This window comes from Hylobates moloch, unplaced genomic scaffold (assembly GCF_009828535.3).
Source record: "Hylobates moloch isolate HMO894 unplaced genomic scaffold, HMol_V3 SCAFFOLD_19, whole genome shotgun sequence".
In the NCBI taxonomy this organism is placed as follows: Eukaryota; Metazoa; Chordata; class Mammalia; order Primates; family Hylobatidae; genus Hylobates; species Hylobates moloch.
In genome coordinates, this window is record NW_026652294.1 from 72,681,284 (window position 1) to 72,704,666 (window position 23,383).

The following is a 23,383-nucleotide window of genomic DNA, read 5'->3' on the forward strand; positions in this document are numbered from 1 at the left end:
TTGACTTATTCTTCTCCAAGGCACTTGAGAGAAAAGACAACGATAGCAGTTACATCTAGAGGCTATTATGGATTGGAGGATGAGAAGGGAACTGCATGTACCTCAACAAGGCGTCGGTCAACACCGCGAAGTTTGGCAGGCTTGACAAGTGGAGTTTTTGAATCTATAATGGTTCAAGTTTTGAGACAGGAAGAACAGCTGAGAGCAAAAGAAGAAAAAAGGTAAACGTTAAAAAAAAATTTCATAATTTTAGCTGCATAATTTTTATGTGCCCATTATCAGATTTCTGGGCCCATTTTAGTAGTGTTCCAAAATGCATTATTATAAAAGTATGAATTCATAATGAAATATCACAATAAAATTTGTTTAAAATCTAATTTTAAAATTTAAAACCACTTATCTTGAAGCTGTACAAAAATAATTTCTACAGAATATTTCAGAGTGCTTTCTAGATTTCTAGTAGTAGTCATTCTCAAGTGAATTATAAGTTTTAAGTTAGAGGAATTTTCTGTAGGTTTGTAGTTTTAGAACAGAATCACAGACCTTTAAAATCAGGAGAAACTCCAGAGATTATGTAGTTCAAGCATGACATAAATTCACCTCTGCCTGTTCCTCCATTGGAATTAATATCCTGGACAACTGCCTACTCTGGGCTCATCAGGAAAAAGTGTTGTGCACAATTAGTGGTAGCTTCTAGGGTCTAGGAGCATAAGAGTGAAGGCATTTGTATAACTTTTTAATTTATAAAAAGAGAACCAGGGCCCAGAGAGGTAAGTGACACTGATGTTTCTATACTGGCAAACAAAAAAAAGACTAGTTATTTTTATAGTACTAAGTCAAATTGCAAACTATGTTAGGAGTGATTACTAATGTTATAAGGACTTGTTAATGCTGGTCAGAGGCAATTTATAATATTTTGTTGCTCTTCGAATAATAATAAATGTAACTTGCTTTGAAATTTGTAGGATTAAAACTCAGCCTTGAGACTTTCTACCACATACTTTTTCCAGCAGTAATTAATTTGGAAACCTGCTGTATTTTTTTTTTTCCTTGTGCAGAGCTTTGCAGAACCACTCCTACTATAGGAAAGGAGGGCTTATGGAAAGGGGTAAAGATTAACTTGACAGTAGTGTACTGTAGATTGGAATGGGGAGAATTGAAGAAAAGGAAGGCTTGTACGAAGAGGGCTGTAGTAGTCTACATCTCCACTACTGGTCACCACTTCCAATACTGCTCACCAGAAATTGGAAGAAATCAGGTTGTCCTGAGAACAATTAACAGGACTTAGTATCTTCCTTGATATAGGGAGAAGAAAGGAAGAGAGAAAGATAAGTCAAAGAGTAGTTGTAATAGTAGTAGTGATATAAACAATAAGATAAAAAAAAGAATGGCTAATGTTTATTGAGCATGAGTATTTGCCAGGTTTAGCTCTAAGCACCTTCCTTGTATTCAGCATTTATCCTGAGGCCCAGAGTGATTAAGTAACTTGCCCAAGGTCATAACAGTTTTTGAGTAGTGAACTCAAGATTGGAGCCCAATCAGTCTGGGTCTAGAGCTTGTGCTCCTAAGCAGTATACAATTTTTTGATTTGTAAAATGATAAAACTAGCAAAGAGAATAGAAGAGCTTGGAAATGTGAGTCCAGGTAGGGGAAAAAGCAGTGAATTCGTTTTGAATAAATTGTTTAATATGATAATGAAAACATTTACATATCCAAGCAGGAATGGGTAGTAGGAAACTGAATATGAATCAATCTATGTGTGCCCTGACATCAAATAAACATAAGAGAATAAGCCATGGGAGGAAAACCCTCTGTTAAATGTCATAGTCACTATGATAATTTAATGGAGTTATATGAATTAAGCTGTCTCTTTTAGTGTTAACGTTTTAAATTATAAAATATTTTAAGCATAGAACAAAGAATAAATAAAATTAAAGCCTGTGCTGTGGAGAAGTAGGAAGGCTTTTACAGTGTTGGTGGGAATGTAAATTAGTTCAGCCATTGTGGAAGACAGTATGATGATTCCTCAAAGATCTAGAACCATTTGACCCAGCAATTCCATTACTGGGTATATAACCCAAAGGAATATAAATCATTCTGTTATAAAGGTACATGCACACCTGTATTCATTGCAGCACTATTCACAATAGCAAAGACATGGAATCAACCCAAATGCTCAGCAATGATAGACTGGATAAAGAAAATGTGGTACATACAGACCATGGAATACTATGCAGCCATAAAAAGGAGTTAGATCATGTCATTTGCAGGGACATGGATGAAGCTGGAAGTCATTATCCTCAGCAAACTAACACAGGAACAGAAAACTAAACACCACATGTTCTCACTTATAAGTGGGAGCTGAACAGTGAGAACACATGGACACAGGGAGGGGAACAACACACACTGGGGCCTGTAAGGGGGGTTGGGGGAGGGAGAGCATCAGGATAAATAGCTAATGCATGCTTAACTTAATACCTAGGTGATGGGTTGATAGGTGCAGCAAACCACCATGGCACATGTTTACCTGTGTAACAAAGCTGCACGTCCTGCACTTGTATCCTGGACCTCAAAATAATAATAATTTTAAAAAAGCCTATGTGCCCACAACCCAACAATTTTTTTTTTTTTAAGAATTAGCCATATGCCGGGCGTGGTGGCTCACGCTTATAATCCCAGCACTTTGGGAGGCGGAGGCAGGCAGATCACGAGGTCAGGAGATCGAGCTATAAAATAAGAAAAAATGAGTCGGGGTGGTGGGGGTGCCTGTAGTCGCATCAGAGAGGTGAGGCAGAGAATGGTGTGAACCGGGGGAGTTACAGTGAGCCGAGTCGGCCATGATCCAGCCTGGGTGACAGGGAGATCCGTCTCAAAAAAAAAAAAAAAAAAAAAAAAAAAGATTACCATAATGGTCTATTTCCTTGTATTCTTTATAGAAGTACCCCATTTAATTTTTTTTTCTCTCCCATAATTTTTTTTGAATGTAAATTTTTTTTGAGTTTTGCCGTTGTTGCCCAGGCTGGAGTGCAGTGGCGCAATCTTGGCTGACCACAACCTCCGCCTCCCAGGTTCAAGCGATTCTTCTGCCTCAGCCTCCTGAGTAGCTGGGATTACAGGCAAGCACCACCACACCCGGCTAATTCTGTATTTTTAGTAGAGATGGGGTTTCTCCATGTTGGTCGGGTGATCTGCCCACCTCGGCCTTCCACAGTGTTGGGATTACAGGCGTGAGCCACCGCGCCCGGCCAAGAATTCTTTATGTATTCTGGATATAAGCCCTTTGTCAGATATATGTGTTCTCAAGTGTTTCTCAGTCCATGGCCTTCATTTTCAGTGTTTTTGGAAAAGTTTTTTGTCTTGGAAGTTCGAATCATCCTTTTTTTTAATGTTTTTGTGGACCTACCTAAGGAATCTTAGCGTACCCAAGGTTATGGAAATTTTTGTTCTAGAATTTTTTAAGTTTTGGGTTTTCTGGTTATGTTTATTCTTTTGAAGTTAATTTTTGTGTGTGGTATGAAGTAAGGAAAAACTTTACTTTTTTCCATATGGATTGCCAGTTCCTTCAGTATCATTTGTTGAAAAAAACCTGTTCTTTCACCACTGAATTACCTTTGCATCTTTGTTGAAAAGCAATTGAACGTATTATTTGTGAGTGTTTCTGAACTGTGTTCTGTTTCATTTAGCTATAGGTGTATCTTTATGTTAGCACTATATTGATTTGATTACTATAACTTTACAGTAAGTCTTGAAATTAAATAGCATGTCTTCCAACTTTATGAGTTTTTTTTTCAAATTTGTTTGTCTATACTAGGACCTTCACTTTTTGTGTAATTTTGAAATCATATTGTTAATTTCTACAGAAAAAGCCTGGAAAGGTTGATTGAGATTACATGGAAGTTATCAATTTCTGGATAATTGTTTTGTTTTCTTTTTTTCTTAGCTGTATTTTGTAGTTTTCAGTGTGCACATTTTTTACGTATTTGGTTACCTTTTTCCCTACATATTTCATGGTTTTTATGTAATTGTAAGTCATTTTAAAATTTAATTTAGAATTATTTATTGCTAATATATCTAGAAATACAGACTTTAGTACAGTAACCTTTTGTCTTCTCTGAGTTTTGTCAGGTTTTGCTTCATGTAATTTGAAACTGTGCTATTAGATGCATAGATATTTATGGCTTTTATATTTTTTGATGTATTGACTTCTTTCTTATTATGTCCCTTTTTATCCCTGGTAATATTTCTTACATTCTTTAATATTCCATTTTATCTCCAGTGTTGGCCTATTATAATGCTCTGCCTCGTTGTTTTATTTTTCAAAGTAGTTTTTGTAGAATTTACAGGATGTGCTTTAATTTAACATGGTCAGTTTCAAATAATGCTGTACCGCTTGACAGTATGCCTCTGTATACCATTTTTCATTCTTTGTGCTGTTGTCATATGCCTTCCTTCTACAAGTGTTTTAAATCCCCAATACACTGTTATTGTATGCGCTTTAAATAGTTGTGTTTTGAAGAAATTAAAGAATGAAAAAAGAAGTATTTTATATTTAATCCATGCATTTACCCTTCCCAACATTCTGCCTTCCTTTATATTGATCCATGATACCATGTGATATCATTTTTCTACTGTCTAAAGAGCTCTTTTAGCATTTCTTGTAATATAGGTCTGCCAACAATGAATTCTGAGTTTTTTCTTGTCTGAAAAAGTTTTTATTTTTCCTTACATCTTGAAGGATGGAGAGGGGTGTGTGTGTGTGTGTGTGTGTGTGTGTGTGTGTGTGTGTGTGTGTGCATGTGTGTCTAATGCATATACATATATGACTCTGTATTGACAGGTTTTTTCCTATCAGCACTTTAAGTATGACATGTTTTACTATGCATGGTTTTTTAAAAGAATCCTGCTGACTTCCTTATCTTTGTTCCTATATGGGTGGTCGATCTTATTTCTCTAACTGCCTTTAAGATTTTCTCTTTATAATTAGCTTTCAGCAGTTTGTCATGTGCATTTGGTGTGAGCTTATGTGTGTGTGTTTGGGTTTATCTTGCTTGAGGTTCATTTTGCTTCTTTGATCCATAGACTTTCAGTCTTCTCTGTGCTCTTTTCAAGGTTGCTTATATTTTCTTCTGCAGTGTCTAATCTAGTGAACTGTTTACTGAATATAATTTTTTTATCTCTAAAAGTTACATTTAGTTCTGTTTTTTATATATCTTCATTTCTGTCATTATCTTCATGTTTTAGTTTCTAATCTCTAACTTCATCATCTTTGTACTTTCTAAGTCTTTGTATTGTTTTTCTCCTGGTTATATTTTTATGCTTCTTGGCATGTCCAGTAATTTTTATTGGAAATTAGACATTGGGAACATTGCTTTGTTGAGTCTGGAGTTTTATTTACTTCCTTTGAAGAGGATTAGGCTTTGTTCTGGCAAGCGGTTAAATTTCTTGTAGAACAGTTTGAAAAGTCCAGGTTTTAGGCTGTTTTACGGTGTGTCTGAAATAGCCTTCACTCCAGTTCAGCCCTACAACAGCATAATCCCTCTCAGACCTCTGCTAAATGCCCCCAAGTGGTGACTGAGGACTTTCTGCTTCAGCTGGTCAGAACTCAGTTACTTCCTCAGTTTGTGTGGCTGTCCGAATTGCTACCTTATAATATTCTGGTCAGATTTAAATTTTTGGAGTTTAACTCTTTGGAGTTTAACTCTAGGAAGTCACAGCCAGGACAGTCGGCTCTCCGTGTCAGCAGGTTCCACATGCACTGATTCAACCAACTGCATATTTCCCAAATATTTCCCATGTTTGGGGAAAAAACAATAAAAATAACAATACTACAATTTAAAAAATTCAAAATTTAAAATACAATATAGATTTCTGTTCTGTATAACTTCCTTCTTTTTTGGAATTATCACACAACTTCCAGGTGCTTCATCCTCCCCAGATGCCAATCTCTATCTCCTCAACTCCACTCCACTGGACTCCCTGTTCCCGACTTTCTGTTCTCATAGTCTAAAAACTGCCTTCAGTCAGGAAACGGGATGTCTTAGTTTATTTTCTGTTGCTTATAACAGGATACTGGAAACTGGATAATTTATGAAGAGAAGGAATTTATTTTTTAGAGTTATAGAGGATGTGAAGTCCAAGGTCAGGGAGTACATCTGGTAGTCGTCTTGCTGGTGGCAACTCTCTGCAGAGTCCCGAAACTGCACAGGGCATCACATGGTGAGGGGGCTGAGTGTGCTAGCTCAAGTCTAACTTCTTCTTATAAAGCCGTCAGCCCCATTCCCATGATAACTCATTAATCCACTCATTTGGGCAGAACCCTCATGACCCAATAACCTCTTGAAGGCCCCACCTCTCAATACTGCCACATTGTGGATTAAATTTCAGCACGAGTTTTGGAGGGGACAACTATTCAAACCAACTGTCCTAGCACTGGGCAATTGTAGGGATCATCTCATTTGTTTCACTTCTCTTGGTGATCACAGTCCTGCACTGTTTGTCCAGTGTCTGAAAATGTATGTTTTATATATTGTGTTCAGTTTGTAGCTGCTTACAGTAGGAGGGTAAGTTTGGTTCAGTTACTTCATCATGACCACAAAAAGTGGTCATTTCCATGCATTTTTAACGTTTTAATTACATAGGTATATATTTGTAGATAATATATAACACTGTTTTGCATGTCTTTAACCTTCATATGATTGGCAACTTAAAAAAAATATATACACACACATACATACATACATACATACAATTTCAATAGGTTTTTGGGGAACAGGTGGTGTTTGGTTTCATGAATAAGTTCTTTAGTGGTGATTTCTGAGATTCTGGTGCACCTGTCACCCGAGCAGTGTACCCTTTACCCAAAGTATAGTCTTTTATCCCTTACAACTTTCTGTTTCCATTTATTTACGTATCTGAGCTTTATTCATGTTGAACTGTTTTGTTCTAGTTTATTTCAAGCCTTATATAATAACTATATAATAGTATTATATCATGTGACTGTATTTCAGTGTATCCATTTTCCAGAAGAGATGGACATTTTGAAGTATTTCTGTTGTTTCATTATTATAGAATGCTGTAGTAAACATTCTTGTGTCTCCCTTGAGGATGGACACAGAGATGGATAGATTAAATTAGATAGACAGATTAGATAGATAGATAGATAGAAAGATTAATTGATGATACAGATTGGATAGTTGAATGGATGGATAGATAGATAGATAGATAGATAGATAGATAGATAGATAGATCAGATCTCTCCTTTAAGTTTCAGACCTAATTGCCTGCTTAATATCTTCTCTGGATGTCGCATCTATCAGTGTTGGTATCAGTGTCTCTCCTCTGCCAGGAAACATGTGGCACATTCAAATTAGGATATTTCAAAGAGGGTTTATTTTCAAAGGGGTTACAATGTAGCAGAATCTTAAGAAATAAGGCTGTAACCAGGGCAAGCAGAGAGAGTAACTGGTACCCAGGAAACAGTTATAGAGAAGAGACTCTTTTGAGAAGATACTTCTATTGAAGGACAAAGCCCAAGGCAACCTCAAGAGGAGGGAGCCAGGGAAATAAACGCTTCATCCCACTTTCTTTTATCTTTCTGATTACCTCCCAGGTCTCTCCATGGATGAACCCAAGGCAAGACTGAGAATGAGGTGCCTATTGATACAGATAAACCTTACAGTGAAGGATGGAGAATGGATCTAGAGGCAAACAATCTAATCTGTCAATCTAATACCATGTCAAGAGTTAGTCAGAGAGTAGCTGAGAGTATAGATTTTATAAATTTAGATAGGGAAAGGACTTTGAAATCATAGGACAGTCATGTTAGAAGACAGGGGAAGGTGTTTTGTTGTTATTGTTGTTTTAATTAAAACCTTTGGCATAAGAAGTGGGGAAAACAGTTCTCATTTTGTTAAGTAGGTTAAAACACCTGTTATATCAGAAGTTTGAGATCAAGATAGCAGCAGCCTGAAAATTTAGTATATATTTTAATATGGTAATACTTTATCTGGTATCTGATGGACATCTGATAATTTACAGCTGATCATCTGGGTAGACACAAACTCAAAAGTAGATTATTTTTAAATTTTTACTCTCTCTCTCTCTCTGTATATATATATATATATACACACTGTGTGTGTGTGTGTGTGTGTGTGTGTGTGTGTGTGTGTGTGTGTGTGTGTGAAGTTTTTTTTTAAACCAACCCTGGTCTACAGAAATTTTTTACAATCTTTAAATGTAACAATTTGGTTTCTAATTTGTTACCTATTCCATTTAAAGGAAGGAAGCTCCCCACTCTATATTTTAATTTTTATACAGTAGGCTGATTACCTTCCTTGTGCAGTATATGCTATCAAAATAATGGCTTCTTAGATTGCCAGATTTAAAATCCTGGCATTCCTCTATTGCTGTCTTTATTAGTTTGGACAGCATTGGACACCAGTATAAAGGAGATGGCGAGTGATGGCCTGTTGAACAGAGAGGAATAAATACTGAGAAAGGCTTGGTAGTCCGGCCATCTTCAAGAAAATGCTAATAGGACAACAGGCAGTCTTGGGGAAACTGGTGTAGAGAGACCCTGTTGATTTAGGAGACAGCAGCCCTCTAAGTGAAAGTCTGAGAAAATTGAGTGAAAGAGCTGATTAATTTATTGCTGAAATAGTCTTTCAGCTAATCACAACCACCACCACATTCTGTTTATAATGATGACCTAAAGCCATTAAGGAATGATTAAATAATATTTTGTATACCTTGTTTACTAAACAGGAAAGTAGATAACACATTTTAGATAACTTCTTTTTTTTTTTTTTTTTTGAGATGGAGTCTTGCTTTGTTGCCCAGGCTGTAGTACAGTGGTACAGTCTTGGCTTACTGCAGCCTCCGCCTCCCGGGTTCAAGTGATTCTCCCACCTCAGCCTCCTGAGTAGCTAGGGCTACAGGTGCTGCCACTATGCCCAGCAAATTTTTGTATTTTTAGTAGAGATGGGATTTCACCATGTTGCCCAGGCTGGTGTCGAACTCCTGACCTCAGGTGATCTGCCCTCCTCGGCCTCCCAAAGTGCTGGAATTATAGGTGTGAGCCATCATACCAGCTATTTTAGATACTTAAAAAATAAAATAAAATCGATGAAAATTGGCAATTGGTTCTCCTCAAGTAAATTTCTATTAATCTGGAATATGACATTATTAGGTAGCAGTTTTGATAATTTAAGTCTACTTTAGTTGTCTTAAAAATACTAGATCTGTTCACTGTTCCTTTTTTGCAAAACTGTTTGGATTTTCAGAAATAGTGGATTTTTTTTTGTTTGTGGGTTTTTTTTGAGACAGGTTCTCACTCTGTCTCCCAGGCTGGGATGGTGTGATCACGACTCACTGCAGACTCCACCTCCCAGGCTCAAGTTATCCTCCCACCTCAGCCTCCCAAGTAGCTGGGATTACAGGCATGACCACTACACTTGACAAATTTTTACATTTTTTGTAAAGACGAGGTCTCACTATATTTCCCAGGCTGGTCTTGAACTCCTGGGCTCAAGCCATCCTCCTGCCTTGGCCTTCCAAAGTGTTGGGATTACAGGCATGAGCCACCATGCCCAGCCAGTGTGTATTTTGTTAGTACTCTTTATTTCATGTACTTGTACAAACTTACTGGTATTTTACTGATTTGGAAATCACTGGAATTGAAACAGGTTTTTAAACTCCAGTGATTATTTTTGTAAAATAAATACTATGACTTTATAATTAAGTGATTTATTTTCATATTCTCTATAACACAAAGTAGCAATGACTTAATTAAATATATATTCATCATTTGTGGCCACCCAGCATTTTTAAATAGCTTTCTTACATTTTGGTAATTTCCTATAGTACAAGTTTTAACTTCCCAGGGATAGATGCCAGAAAATTTATATTCTCAAACCCCCTCCCAGGTAAGGTAGAGGTATATGAGCAGAAAATTTATATTCTCAAACCCCCTCCCAGGTAAGGTAGAGGTATATGAGCAGGTATCTACTTCTTGCTTGATATTGTATGGGAACAACATCAGGTAGCAATCTTGAGTGAGAGGGTTTATTTTTTGATAAAAGGTAGTAGTAGGAGTTTCTGGTTGTTCCAGGTTCTTGGTATCAAAGGTGCCAACTAGTGCTGACTGTGTAGTTTTTCCTGGAGAACCTCCTAAGTGTGGTTGGGCTTCTTTTCTGGCTTTTTGTCATCTAAGTTTGGCTCTCTTACTCTTAACAGAGCTTCAATAAGCTCCCTACTAATCCTTAAATAAATTCCTTTTCTGCTTCAACTAGCCAGAGGAGATTCTGTTGTTGGCAGATAAATAAGAAGGTTGACTGATGGACTTGATATGAATGGTTAATTTTTCTAAAATATAATATGTGTTATTCGTCTTAGAAAATATAAATAAATATCTTGCTTCCCTTTTTCATGTCATGAATTTGTGTACATTGTATTGTTTCTTAAAGCTCCTTTTTTTTTTTTTTTTTTTTTTACTAAATTGTAATGTCTTTGAGAGTGAGGTCCATGTTTTCTCACCTCTTTGTGTCGTCACACATGGTGAGCATTCAATAAAAGTTTATAAAACTGTAATAGTAAAGTTAGGATACTTTAAAACTTAATTTTCTTTTGGAAACCTAGTGTTTTTGCCAAATCCTGCATGGCTGAAATAACCTTAGGCACAGCTTCGATTAGTATTTCACAGAGTTACAGGCAAACGTGCCACAACCCAGTAAGGAGCAACATCAAAAATGAGAGCTGATCCAGAAAAAAAAAAAAATTGAACCAATTTTCTTGTTTATTCAGCATTGTTTATGTACCCTCTTTTTAAAAATAGCAAATGTTATTTTTGCAACTATCCTTAGGTAGTCTTTTGGTATTTTCCCAACATTGAAGGCTTAATTTTTTGAGCTAGTATTTTAGAAACAGGCACTGCTTTATCTGCCTTTAGTACTGTACTTTTGGATAAATTTTTAAAATGAGAATAATTCTGGAAGGTGGCTTTTTGTCTGCCTTACCAGCAAAATGTGATGTACTTCAGCATTTTTTTTTTCTTTTTTGATACGGAGTCTTGCTCTGTTGCCCAGGCTGGAGTGCAGTGACGCGATCTCGGTTCAGTGCAAGCTCTGCTTCCCGGGTTCACACCATTCTCCTGCCTCAGTCTCCCGAGTAGCTGGGACTACCAGTGCCTGCCACCATGCCCGGCTAATTTTTTGTATTTTTAGTAGAGACGGGGTTTCACCGTGGTCTCAATCTCCTGACCTCGTGATCTGCCCGCCTCGGCCTCCCAAAGTGCTGGGATTACAGGCGTGAGCCACCGCGCCCAGCCACTTTAGCATTTTTAAGATACTGTTTTTAATTTTTAACTATAAGTGTTAAAGTTTTTTAAAAATAGCTGATTATATATATTAACTCTAGAGATCTTCAGCAGGCTCCCATTCCCTATTTACTACACTACTGAGGATCAGGAAAGAGACTCCATAGTTGTATTTCTAAAGGTAAAGGGCTATTCTGCCTTATGCTGGCCTACACCAGCCGTGTACTTTTTTGTCCTTCCTCACATCTCTTTAGTATTCATAATCTGAGGCTGGATTCCGTAATCCTCCCCTGAAAGGTACAGTGTATGAGGAACAGCAGCAGTGTGAGTAGCAGCCCTTGATTAACTTCAGATAGTGCACACAGATGGCATTATCACACTTCAACTGTGTCATGAATTTTCTTCCTATTCTAGGAGCAAGCCAGTTGTGCTAACTTTGGCCTACCAGGCAAACTGTGTTTCTGTCTCTTATGCTGACGTGCTAGGAAAACCTGGGGGAAGTTATTTCACCCTTCTGTATGTCCTTAATATTCACAGCAGGTAAATAATTTGTGAAATTACCTTATCGCCAATCTTTATATTGGCCAAAAGTTGCTTTTCACTGCTTTAGGCAAAGCAAGTCCATAAAAGTTTTTTCATCTGCTCCAACTTTCCCTTCCATTTTCTTCCCCAAGCACTAGTTGTCACTCTTTCACTTCTGCAGAACATGTAACACTCTTCTCTATCAGAACAAAATGTATTTCATTGATGTTAGTCATGTATGCACTGCCTTCAGGATTCCCAGATTTTTTTTTTTTTTTTTTTTTAGCTGTCCTTTCCCTACTTGGTGTTGACTCTTCACATCTGTTCTACTATTTGGCGCTTCCTAATTCCTTTATCTTCTTTCCTTTGGAAAAAAACAAGGTGTCACATTTAATTTTGACAATAGAAATCTGCCATAAACAACATTATATTTTACATGTATGTATAACCAAAAAGGGAGAATTTCTAGACTTACAGTCTGAGATGTTTTGTAACTAATAAGTGATTTTATAGTGAGCTCATAGTCAGGGTTAATTATGACAAGGTTAACCAAAATCATTTTCTCTGCCAAGAATAGTAATAAACAAACCCAGTTTCTGATGGTTGATTCTAAGGTACAGTATCCTATTACAAACTTTTAAACAAACTGAATTAAATTTTATGGGAAATAACTTGAAAACTCTGCCTGTTGTTAATAACAGTATATTGAAGAAAAATATTCTACCCTTCTCAGTACATAAAGTGTAGAGAAACTCAATTTCATGGTAAAGTACACAGTATCTATAAATTTAACATAAACATGATTAAATCATTTGATTTTTTTTTTTTAGCTTTGAAAAATTGCTGTAAGACTTATTTTATTTTACACGCTCTCTAATTTAAAAGTCACAGAGTATCTTTAAGGCTACTAAAAGGCAGCAGTCTTACCCAACTGAACTTCAAGCCCGTGACTCAGAATCAGCTACCTTTAACTTTTAGCTATTTCTTCTGGTAATCATGTTCACATTTCTGAATAAATGCTATGTTGCTATTTCTTGATTTTTCCATTTGGCATTATCTGTTGCTATTTATCTGTGGAATTCTTTACACCTACTTCCACTGATAGGGAAGCTCTATTCCTCTTCTTAATTTTGTTCTCTTCTGCCTCGTCCATCTCATATATTATTGTTGATTAATAATTTAGTGCTGTCTCATTTTTAACCCATAAACTAAACATTATTACTGTTTTTGTAATATATTTTTTATTCATATTTACCCATGATTAAGTTTATTTGTTCCCAATTCTTCTCACATTTTAGAACTTCTTTCAGTAATCATCTCTTTTCTTCTAAGCATATACTGTAGAAGTATGTTTTCTGTATATTTCAATTTGGACAGTTTCTATCTCTGTCTTCAAGTTCACTAATCTTTTCTTCTGCCGTGTCTAATCTGTTAAATCGCATTCTGTGTATTTTCATCTCAGACATTGTAGTTTTTATCTCCAAAAGTGTAGTTTGGGTCTTTTTTATATCTCTTATGTCTCTACTTAAGTTTTTGACCAAATGGAATAATATAGTTTCAGTAACTACTTTAATGACCTTATTGCTAATTCTTTTTTTTTTAATTGTGATGGAGTTTCACTCTTGTTGCCCAGGCTGGAGTGCAATGGTGTGATCTTGGCTCACTGCAGCCTCCACCTCCCAGGTTCAAGCGATTCTCCTGCTTCAGCCTCCCAAGTAGTTGGGATTACAGGTATGCACCACCACACCCAGCTAATTTTGTATTTTTTTTAGTAGAGACAGGGTTTCACCATGTTGGTCAGGTTGGTCTCGAACTCCTCACGTCAAGTGATCCACCCACCTCAGCCTCCCAAAGTGCTGGGATTACAGGCGTGAGCCACAGGGCCCAGCTGTTGTTGTCATGTAATTGAATTCTATTTTGTCTTCTTTTTAAACTCCATAGAGCATTTTAATCATTATTTATGCCATATCTATGTAAATTAACCTATGTATTACCACTTTTTTTTTTTTCCTATCTTTGTGCTTTAGTTACGGGTCACTGTTCTTCCACCGGAAGCACATTCTTTAGAATTTACTTTAGATTGTGTTTTTTAGTCACAAATATCACATTTTTTTGGTCTGAAAATATCTTTTTGTCTATATTTTTGAGAGATATTTTTATTCTGAATGGCAATTTCTGTTGGCACTTATTTTCTGAGTATATTAAGGATACTCCATTGTGTGCTGGCTTCTGTTATTGCTGTTGAAGAGTGTCTTAGTCCATTTTGCATTGCTGTGAAGGAATACCTGAGGCTGAGTAATTTATAAAGAAAAGAGGGTTATTTGGCTCATGGTTCTGTAAGTTGTACAGGAAGCATGGGGCCAGCATCTGCATCAGGAGAACGCCTCAGACTGCTTCTGCTCCTAGCAAAAGGTGAAGGGGAGCCAACATATCATGTGGTGAGCAAGGGAACGAGAGAGAGGAGGAAGGTGCCAGGCCCATTTTAACAATGAGTTCTTGTGACAACTAGTAGAGTGAGAACTCACTCACTGCAGTGAGAATGGCACCAAGCTATTCATGAGGGATCTACCCCCATAACTGAAACACCTGTAACTAGGCCGCGCTTTGAGCATTGGAAATCAAATTTCAGCATGAGAATTGGAGGGTGCAAATATCCAAACTATATCAAGGAGTTATCTCTGTTTTTATTTTAATTTCTGTATTTTTCATTTCTAGAAGTTCTTTTTAATTCGTATTCAAAACTGCTTTGTCATTTTTTATAATCTCCTTCTCTTTGCTCATGTTTTCAGTTTCTTTTCACTGAACATTGTATTCCTTGTGTCGTATAATTCTTACATCTATTATCTCGGGGCCAGATTCTTTCTTCCTATCCCTCCTAATATCTTAATTCCTTTTATGTTTTATCTTTGACTGTGAACTCATTTCTTATCACTATAGTAGTAGGAGTTCCTTGAAGTCTAGACTTAAGGTGCATTCCCTTAGAGATTTGATTTTGTTGTTGTTGTTCATGTACCTGACAGCAATATTGGAATGAAACCACATTAAACTCATTTCTTAGTGTGATGTTTTTCTGAGCACTCAGGAAATGTGAATTTGGGCAATAAATCCATATGAGTCAGCTTATAGTTACAGATTCTTAGGATTTTTTTTTTTCCCTTCACCACTCCTGTTGTGAAGACAAAAAAATTTTCTTGCAGTCCTCTAGTTGAGGATGAGGGGAAGGGAAGGGACTTTTTTCTAGTATGCCCCTCTACTGAGTGTGTGTGCTTTTGGAGTCCTAGCTCTGTACAGAGGAAGCCAAATTCTACCTGCCCACTACCATCCTCATTCAGTAAAAAATAAAACTCCATAAAACTCTAAGCACATTTGAAAAAAGTTGAATTTTATTAAGAATATTTAATATTTTTTAGGTACTCAAATGTAATATATATAAATACCAAATCACTAATGACAGTTATAGTATGACATTTCAGCCAAAAATATAAAAGTAGGCTGTTCTATAAAAGAGCAAGTTGTGATATTTGCCAAAGTAGTGTTGTTACTATCTGTATATTTATCTTACTGGATTGCAATCTGATTTATAGAAAAATAGCCAATGTCAGACATTGATTTGTTCCAATTTTTGGCTGTTGTAAATAATACTGCTAAGAACATTTATATACAAGCTTTCATGTGGACAAGTGTTTTTATTTGTCTTGGGTATATACCTAGGAGTAGAATTGCTAGATCACATCGTAACGTTTTCAAAAGCAATTATACTACCTACAGTGTATGAGGTTTCTAGTTTCTTCACTTTTTCACCAATACTTGTTACTATCTGTCTTTTGTGTAATAACCATCCAAGTAGGTTTGGCGTAGTATCTCATTCTGGTTTTGATTTGCATTTATCTAATTGATAATGAGGCTGAGCATCTTTTCATGTGCTTTTGTTGTTCAGTTTGTTGTTCACATCTTTAAAGAAATATCTATTCAAGTTCAAGTTTCTTTCTCTCTTTTTTTTTTTTTTTTTTTGAGACAGAGCTTAGCTCTTGTTGCCCAGGCTGGAGTACAATGGTGCAATCTCGGCTCACTGTAACCACTGCCTCCCAGGTTCAAGCGAGTCTCCTGCCTCAGCCTCCCTAGTAGCTGGGATTATAGGCATGTGCCACCATGCCCAGCTAATTTTTGTGTTTTTAGAAGAGAAGGGGTTTCACCATGTTGGCCAGGCTGGTCTCAAAATTCCTGACCTCAGATGATCCACCCGCCTCAGCCTCCCAAAATGCTGGGATTACAGGCATGAGCCACTGCACCCAGCCTGTCCATTTTTTAACTGGGCTATTTGTCCTTTCATTATTGAGTTGTAAGTATTCATTATATATTCCATATACAATTCTCCTATTAAGTATATAATTTACAAAAACATCCTCCCATTCTGTGAGTTGTCTTTACTTTCTTGATAATGTCTTTTAAAAGCACAAAATTTTCTAGTTTTGATGATACCCAGTTTATCTATTTTTCTCTTGTTGCTTATTTTTTGGGTGTCAGATCTAAGAAACCATTGGCTAATCTGAGGTCACGAAGACTTAAATGCCTATCTTTGCATCAATTTCATTTTTTTATTAAGTTTTTATAGTAGTGCTAATAAAAATCTTAAGGGGGAAGAAAGCACTCATGTTCCCATTAACCTAGAAATTATTTACTTTTGCAATACTGTCACCTCCCTGCTCAATATATACTTATTTTCATTATGACTATTAAGTACTATGTTGTATTCTGACATTTTCTGTATTTATACATGATATTAATAATTTTAATTTTTAAGACTACATAATATTTCCAGTTTATTTCCCAATTTTAAAACAATTTTTTCATAGTTTTGTTTTTCTTATATGATAAAACTCCAGTTAACATTGGTAAGTACATAAATTTTTGCTTCTGTTGAATTATTTTATAACTTTTTGCTTCTGTTGAATTATTTTCTTAGTATAACTTTCTAGGAATGGAATTATGGGGTCAAAGGATATAAATATCTTTACAGCTCTTATATGAAGTCATATTACTTCTAGAAATTGTTGTAATCAAATTCTACTGTGCTTTCATTTAGTAAATGAAGTTGATATACATTATAAATTGAAGAATTTACCTTGAGGATAATTATGTGAGCAATCCTCCATCAAATTCAGACTGAAGTGATATGTATATTTCTTCATCTGAAAAAAACAAAATGGTACTTTTATGAGACACTTTGTGCTGATATTTAAAACTAGGACATGCGGGCATGGTAGCTCATGCCTGTAATCTCAACACTTTGGGAGGCCGAGGCAGGCGGATCACCTGAGGGTCAGGAGTTTGAGACCAGCCTGGCCAACGTGGTGAAACCCCGTCTCTACTGAAAAATACAAAACGTTAGCTGGGTGTGGTGGCAGGTGCCTTTAATCCCTGCTACTTGGGAGGCTGAGGCAGGAGAATTGCTTGAACCCGCGAGGCAGAGGTTGCAGTGAGCTGAGATTGCACCACTGCACTCCAGCCTGGGGGACAGAGCGAGACTCTGTCTCAAATAAATAAATAAATAAAACTGGGACAGTTGATTGCCTTTTTGACTAAAGATAAATATACTTAAAATTTATCATTTTATGTTACCCTCTAAATAATAATAGTATACTTTGTTAAATTTCTTTAGGCTTCGGGAGCAGGAAAGAAAAGAAGCAGAAGAAGCTAGTCAAAAGGAAATAGAAGAATGGGAAAGAAAACTTCTAGCTCAAGCAGCTCCAACTTGTATGGAGACCATGTGGGAAATTCCAGCTATTGGGCATTTCCTTTGTTTAGCTCAACAAATTCTAAATTTGCCAGAAATAGTCTTTTACGAATTGGAACGTTGTCTTCTGATGCCTCAGTGTAACGCTTTTCTATCGAAAATAATGACTTCTCTATTAAGTCCTCCCCATCGCAGACCTACCTTACATCGAAGACCTACATTGCCTTATAGGACCTGGGAAGCAGCACTGAGGCAGAAAGTACAACAATGGTACACTGCTGTAGGGCAGACTGAAAATCCTGATAACTGTGCTGAAAAACTGGGGTTGTGTCCTCAGTTTTTTAAAGTTCTTGGAGAAGTTAATCCATTGGAAGAAAAACCTTTTCATGAACTACCTTTTTACCAAAAAGTATGGCTGCTTAAGGGTCTTTGTGACTTTGTATATGAAACACAAAAGGAAGTTCAAGATGCTGTACTTGGACAGCCTATCCATGAATGCAGGGAAGTTATTCTTGGTTATGATTATTTGGAGAATGCTTATGTACATTTTCCACAGTTCTGTGGTGCAGATGTACGGATTTATAAACAGAGACCCTTTCAGGCCCCAGAATTTCCACTTCCACCCATTAAAATACAAAGAGTACCTCGGATTAAATTGGAGAAATTGAAGTGTGACTATGTTAGTACAAGTAATGGAGAACATAGATGTAGTAGAGACAGCCTGCCCTCTTCCTTCAAGAAAGAGCAGGAAAATAATTTTGATCCAGCTTGCTGTCCTGCTAAAATGATCTTGGATAATCATGACATCTCTGTTGAAATGGAAGTAAAATCGAGCTATGAAATTAGAATTCGCAGGCCTTGTGAAATTAAAAAAACTGATTGTTGTAAAGAAAATTTAGAGAAACCTGGGAGTCCAGGGGAAGTTACTGGCTTTGGAGAGCCTCTCAGTCCAGGTGAAATAAGGTTTATAGAAAATCAGGAAAAATACGGTGAAGCTTCCAGAATAAAGATTGAACCCAGTCCATTAAAAGAAAATACTCTAAAATCTTGCCAAATACATGTAAATGGAAGTCACAGTGATCATCCAGAAATTAACTGCCACAAAGTTGTAAGGGATATTCTATTAGAGCAGTCACTACAGAGCCACAAGAATCTCAAAGTAACTAAAATGAGGGCAAAAAAGAAGAAAAAGAAAAAAAAGAAATTGAAAGATGTTTTGAATGAAAACTTACAGAGAAAGCGTGAAGGTCTTCATTCTCTTGCATTCAAGTCTTACAAACCTGAGATCCAGAATAAGTTATTGATCATCAAAAAAAAAGCAAAACACAAGAAGCACAAATCTGGTAAGCTAACACAAATGGATGGGAGTTATATTTAAGTATAATTCAAATTGTTTTTTCAATTTTGCATCATGGATGCTTTGAGAGACTAAAATTCACATGTATGCATGCATGTATATTTGAGGGTCAAATTTTATTTCATATTCCATGCGTTAAAAAGCCAGAGCAGGTGACATTTTATATACTTACAACAAAAAAAGTACTGATGCAGTATGTTTGAATTTAATTTTCAGTTGAACATGTTTGGACATTATGTTTTTACCTTTCTCTGGACCAGTTTCTTTCCCATCGCTTATGAAATGTGGTTTGTTTTTTTTTTTTTTTTTCCAGGCTAAGGGCAGTACAGTGTAGTAGGAAAAGCACTGATTTCAGGAAGTAACATTCCCAGGACTAAAGTTCATAGCAACTAGCTACTTAAACCAAGGGTAGTCAGATTATCTTCCTGGGTCTGTTTTTTCCCACATCATCTATTTTTCAGAACTCTGTTTTCAGTATATATTTTTATATCAAGAAAATATGTGGAGTATAAGAAAATTACATCAATTAATCAGACATGAGGCATATTTCTGTAAAAGGATTTGTAAATTTGTCTTTCACCAAATTTAAATTCCCTATATATTTGTCACCAGCCTATTTAAACAAAAAAAAAATTCTGTGAACTCTTCAGTGGCTGATTGCTCTGTTTTTGAATTTCTTAGGTGCTTTTGCTTTCTTTGTTGTGTGTCTTTTAAATCAGTTTATGTCTCATTTATCAAGCAGATAAGTGAGATAAAAGCAGATGATCAGCTTTATTAACCCTAATAAGAAGTTGCTTGATTGGAAAAAAAAAGTGGAATTAACATTAAAATCTGGTGGTTCTTCATCATCATTGTTTGTGGATTTCAGTTTTTTCTTTCTTTCTTCAGTAGCGAAAGTAAGATTTGGCAAAAATTTGGTAATGAATTGGAAAATAAGGGAATGAATCTTTTATTTAGCTAATTAGTGTTATGTTTTAGTTATTTAAATCACTAAATACAATTGAATGTGTTTTAAAACGTGTATATAATGTGTCATTGATAAAGTAGTATAAAATATATTACCAAAAACAGCCTTAATTTAATGGACTGAAAATTTCAAAATGGTCCACATTGATCCTGGTGGTGAAAAACCACGATTTTTAAAAGTTACTTTTAGAAATAAGCCTTGTAAATTTTATAAGCGATCCATTTGTTTTTTATAAATTTAGTTTGATGAATTTGGCAAGTTCACTTTGAAATGTTAGTCTCTAGGCCGGGCACGATGGCTCACACCTGTAATCCCAGCATTTTGGGAGGCCGAGGGGGGCAGATCATGAGGTCAGGAGTTGGAGACCGGCCTGGCCAATATGGTGAAACCCTGTCTTTAATAAAAATACAAAAATTAGCTGGGCATGGTGGTATGCGCCTATAGTCCCAGCTACTCCGGAGGCTGAGCCAGGAGAATTGCTTCAACCCGGGAGGCAGAGGTTGCAGTGAGCAGAGATCACGCCACTGCACTCCAGCCTCATCAACAGAGCAAGACTCCGTCTCAGAAAAAAAAAAAAAAAGGAAATGTTAGTCTCCAAAATATTAAATAATATTTTAAAATTAGAACTACTTCCTAACTCAAGTATATAGTATATTATTAATATAATTGTAACCCAGAACCCTTTATTGTTTATTACACTACTATTCATGTGCTCAAAGGCAATAAAGTGGTTTATAAAATAGACACTGCTGTAGATCAGAGAGAAAATTCGGGGGAGGAGTTTTGTATCCAGTTCTAGAAAAATGAATAGAAACACTTGGAAGGCAAATTTACAAATTGTATTCAGCAAGTACTCTAAGCCTTAATTGAGGAGAGAAGACTTACATGCATGAAATAGAAGAAAATAATACACTTGTTTGTATACTTATTTTATTCTCAGAGCAAATTTTAGGAAGTCAGGTCTTAAGTGACAAAAATGTTTGGATCTGGTAGATGCAGTTTTGTCTGCTTACCTAGTTAATACTGGGTAAACATTGGCCAATTACCTTTTTTCATCAGTTATTGAATTCCTTATTGATATAACAATGTTACATAAACTGTTATAATAACAACTAAATATTTGTTTTATGTAATTTTAAGTCCACTTGTCTATCTGAGGCTTTACCCTGTTCTTCTTTATTAAGTGTGAGACATCGTGGCCTTTCATAGTCAGTTTGGGGCATACCTTAATCCTGTCTTTACTTTCTCACTCTTTTTAAAAGTGAGCTCCATCATCATAGGTTTGGAAAGTACTCCTCTTAAAGATTCACATTGTGCTTTAGTAGAGGTTCACAGTTCACTTCGCAAAACTGATCATAGATTTGTTTTGAAATTCAGAAATCTTCAGATTTTAGAAGGGCATTATGGTGTATATAATGTTTCAGTCATCCCCAGTGGGGCTTAGGTTAAGTAATATCCCCAGTGGGAATTACTCCTGTAATCAAACATATAATCTCTACAGAAAAATGTATGAATTAGACTAAATAAAACAAAGACTAGAAAACCTTAAGTTGAAGTCAGGTTTTGTTACCGTGTAAATTATATTTGAGACTTTTAGTTTTCAAAACCTTCTGAACTTCTAAATTGTTAAGTTATTCTGGTCCTGTTTATTAAAGACTCTGGAAAGTCTTGAAGAAAAGAAAACTGCTTAATTTTCTTTAACGTAGTATTTTTTTCAAATTTATTTTAACACAGCTTTTTTTCAAGTAATAGTTACCAATGACCTGCGTATTCTGTAGAATACACTTTGGGATGAGCTGTGTCATTCATGACTGAGGTATGAACCTTCACTTAGGGTGGACTAAGTTCTACATGTGGTTAATCTGGTCTGTTTTATGTTGCATAATACAGGCTTTAATTTTTGGTAGTATCTCTAAATTTAGTAAGCCTTCTTAACTGTGTTGGCAGGTGATTTTTAGTAGAAGGCACAAAGACAATTTGGTTGAAAATGAATTGATAATTTCAGCATAGTTTGAGGCAGTTTGGGTAATATTTAAGCATTTTAGTCTACTTTTCAGAATTGAGGTTTCTTTCCTCCTTTTTAAATTTTGAATTCATTTTTATTCATTTAGGCCTGTTCCTTACTATTGGAAACATTATAGAATAAATAGAAGACAATGGAAACAATATAATGTCCATTATCTCATGCTTGATCTTATGTTTTTATTCAATCATAGAAAAGAAAAATATGTCCTGGCGATCAGAAATTTTTCCTTGATGACCTGTTTTCAAAATTTAAACGTTTCTGAAAACTTTGTCATTTAAGCAAGACAGGCAAGATTAGCTGTGCATAAATTAAAAATAATTATTTAAGAGTAAAAAAAAAAACTCAGCAAAAAAATTCAAATCATTTGGTTTTCTTTCATTGTTTTTTCTTATTATGAAAGCAGTACATTTTCTTTAAAGAATATAGAGACAAGCAAAAAGAATAGCCCTTTCCTCATTACCTAGTAAATGTTTATTCTTTTATCACTTCCTTAAGGAAGCCTCCCATTATCTTTTGACTTGTTAAAATTTTCCCTGCTGTTCATGTTTATAGCACCAGACACTTCTGCTTCATAATACTTATTATAGTTGCATTTACTTCTAGGTTATTTTGAGGATTGTCTCCTCTCTATTCTATAACATTCGTAGGGACAGAAGGATTATTTCTGGTTTTGCATCCCTGGCACTTTAGCAGATTGCTTGATGCATTGTGTGGGAATATACTGAACAAATAAATGAACACATTTAATATGGTTCACCTAGATGTAACTAAAACTAACTCCTTGATATGTATCTTTCAACACTTTTTCAAAGACTGTATTTTTGAATAGGATTATACTATACATACCATTTTAACAATCTGCTTTTTTTTCCCCTACATATCAGTATACCATGAACATCTTTGTGCAATAAATAGGTCCCTGCAGCATCATTTTAAAAGGCTGTGTATGATCCTGTTGTATTTTGCAGTTAATTTAACCAGTCTCCTTATTGGACATTTTGGTTGTTTTCAATAATATACTATTATAGATTGTGTAGAGCAAGTAGAGTTGGCTAAAATGAATTAGAAATTCTAAAAATTAGGGGACTTTTTATAAATCTGAAAAAACACAAAAAAGACTGCAGATGCATTAACAGTTACAAAAAGCTTATGGTGTTTTAAGATACTTTCAACCAGTTTTGTTTGGAAAGTTTTCCCCCCTCAAATAGTCATTATTTTCTTTTCTTTTTTTTTGAGACAGAGTCTCACTCTTGTTGCCCAGGCTGGAGTGCATTGGCGTGATCTCTGCTCACTGCAACCTCTGCCTCCTGGGTTCAAGCGATTCTCCTGTCTCAGCCTCCCGAGTAGCTGGGACTACAGGCGTGTGCCACCATGTCCGGCTAATTTTTGTATTTTTAGTAGAGATGAGATTTCACCATGTTGGCCAGGCTGGTCTCGAACTCCTGACCTCAGGTGATCCGCCCGCC

At 35.9% G+C, this 23,383-nt stretch overlaps 1 protein-coding gene across 4 annotated transcripts in view; it reads left to right on the top strand.

The window, feature by feature from the left end:
• Positions 1-23,383, top strand: part of KIAA2026 (KIAA2026 ortholog) — a 107,275-nt gene that overhangs the window by 20,081 nt on the left and 63,811 nt on the right. For all 4 annotated transcript variants that reach the window (XM_032137923.2, XM_058431059.1, XM_058431058.1 and 1 more), the window contains exons 2-3: positions 21-221; positions 17,493-18,910. In XM_032137923.2, coding sequence (XP_031993814.1) covers positions 21-221; positions 17,493-18,910 — 1,619 coding nt within the window. The remainder of the gene's footprint in view (positions 1-20; positions 222-17,492; positions 18,911-23,383) is intronic.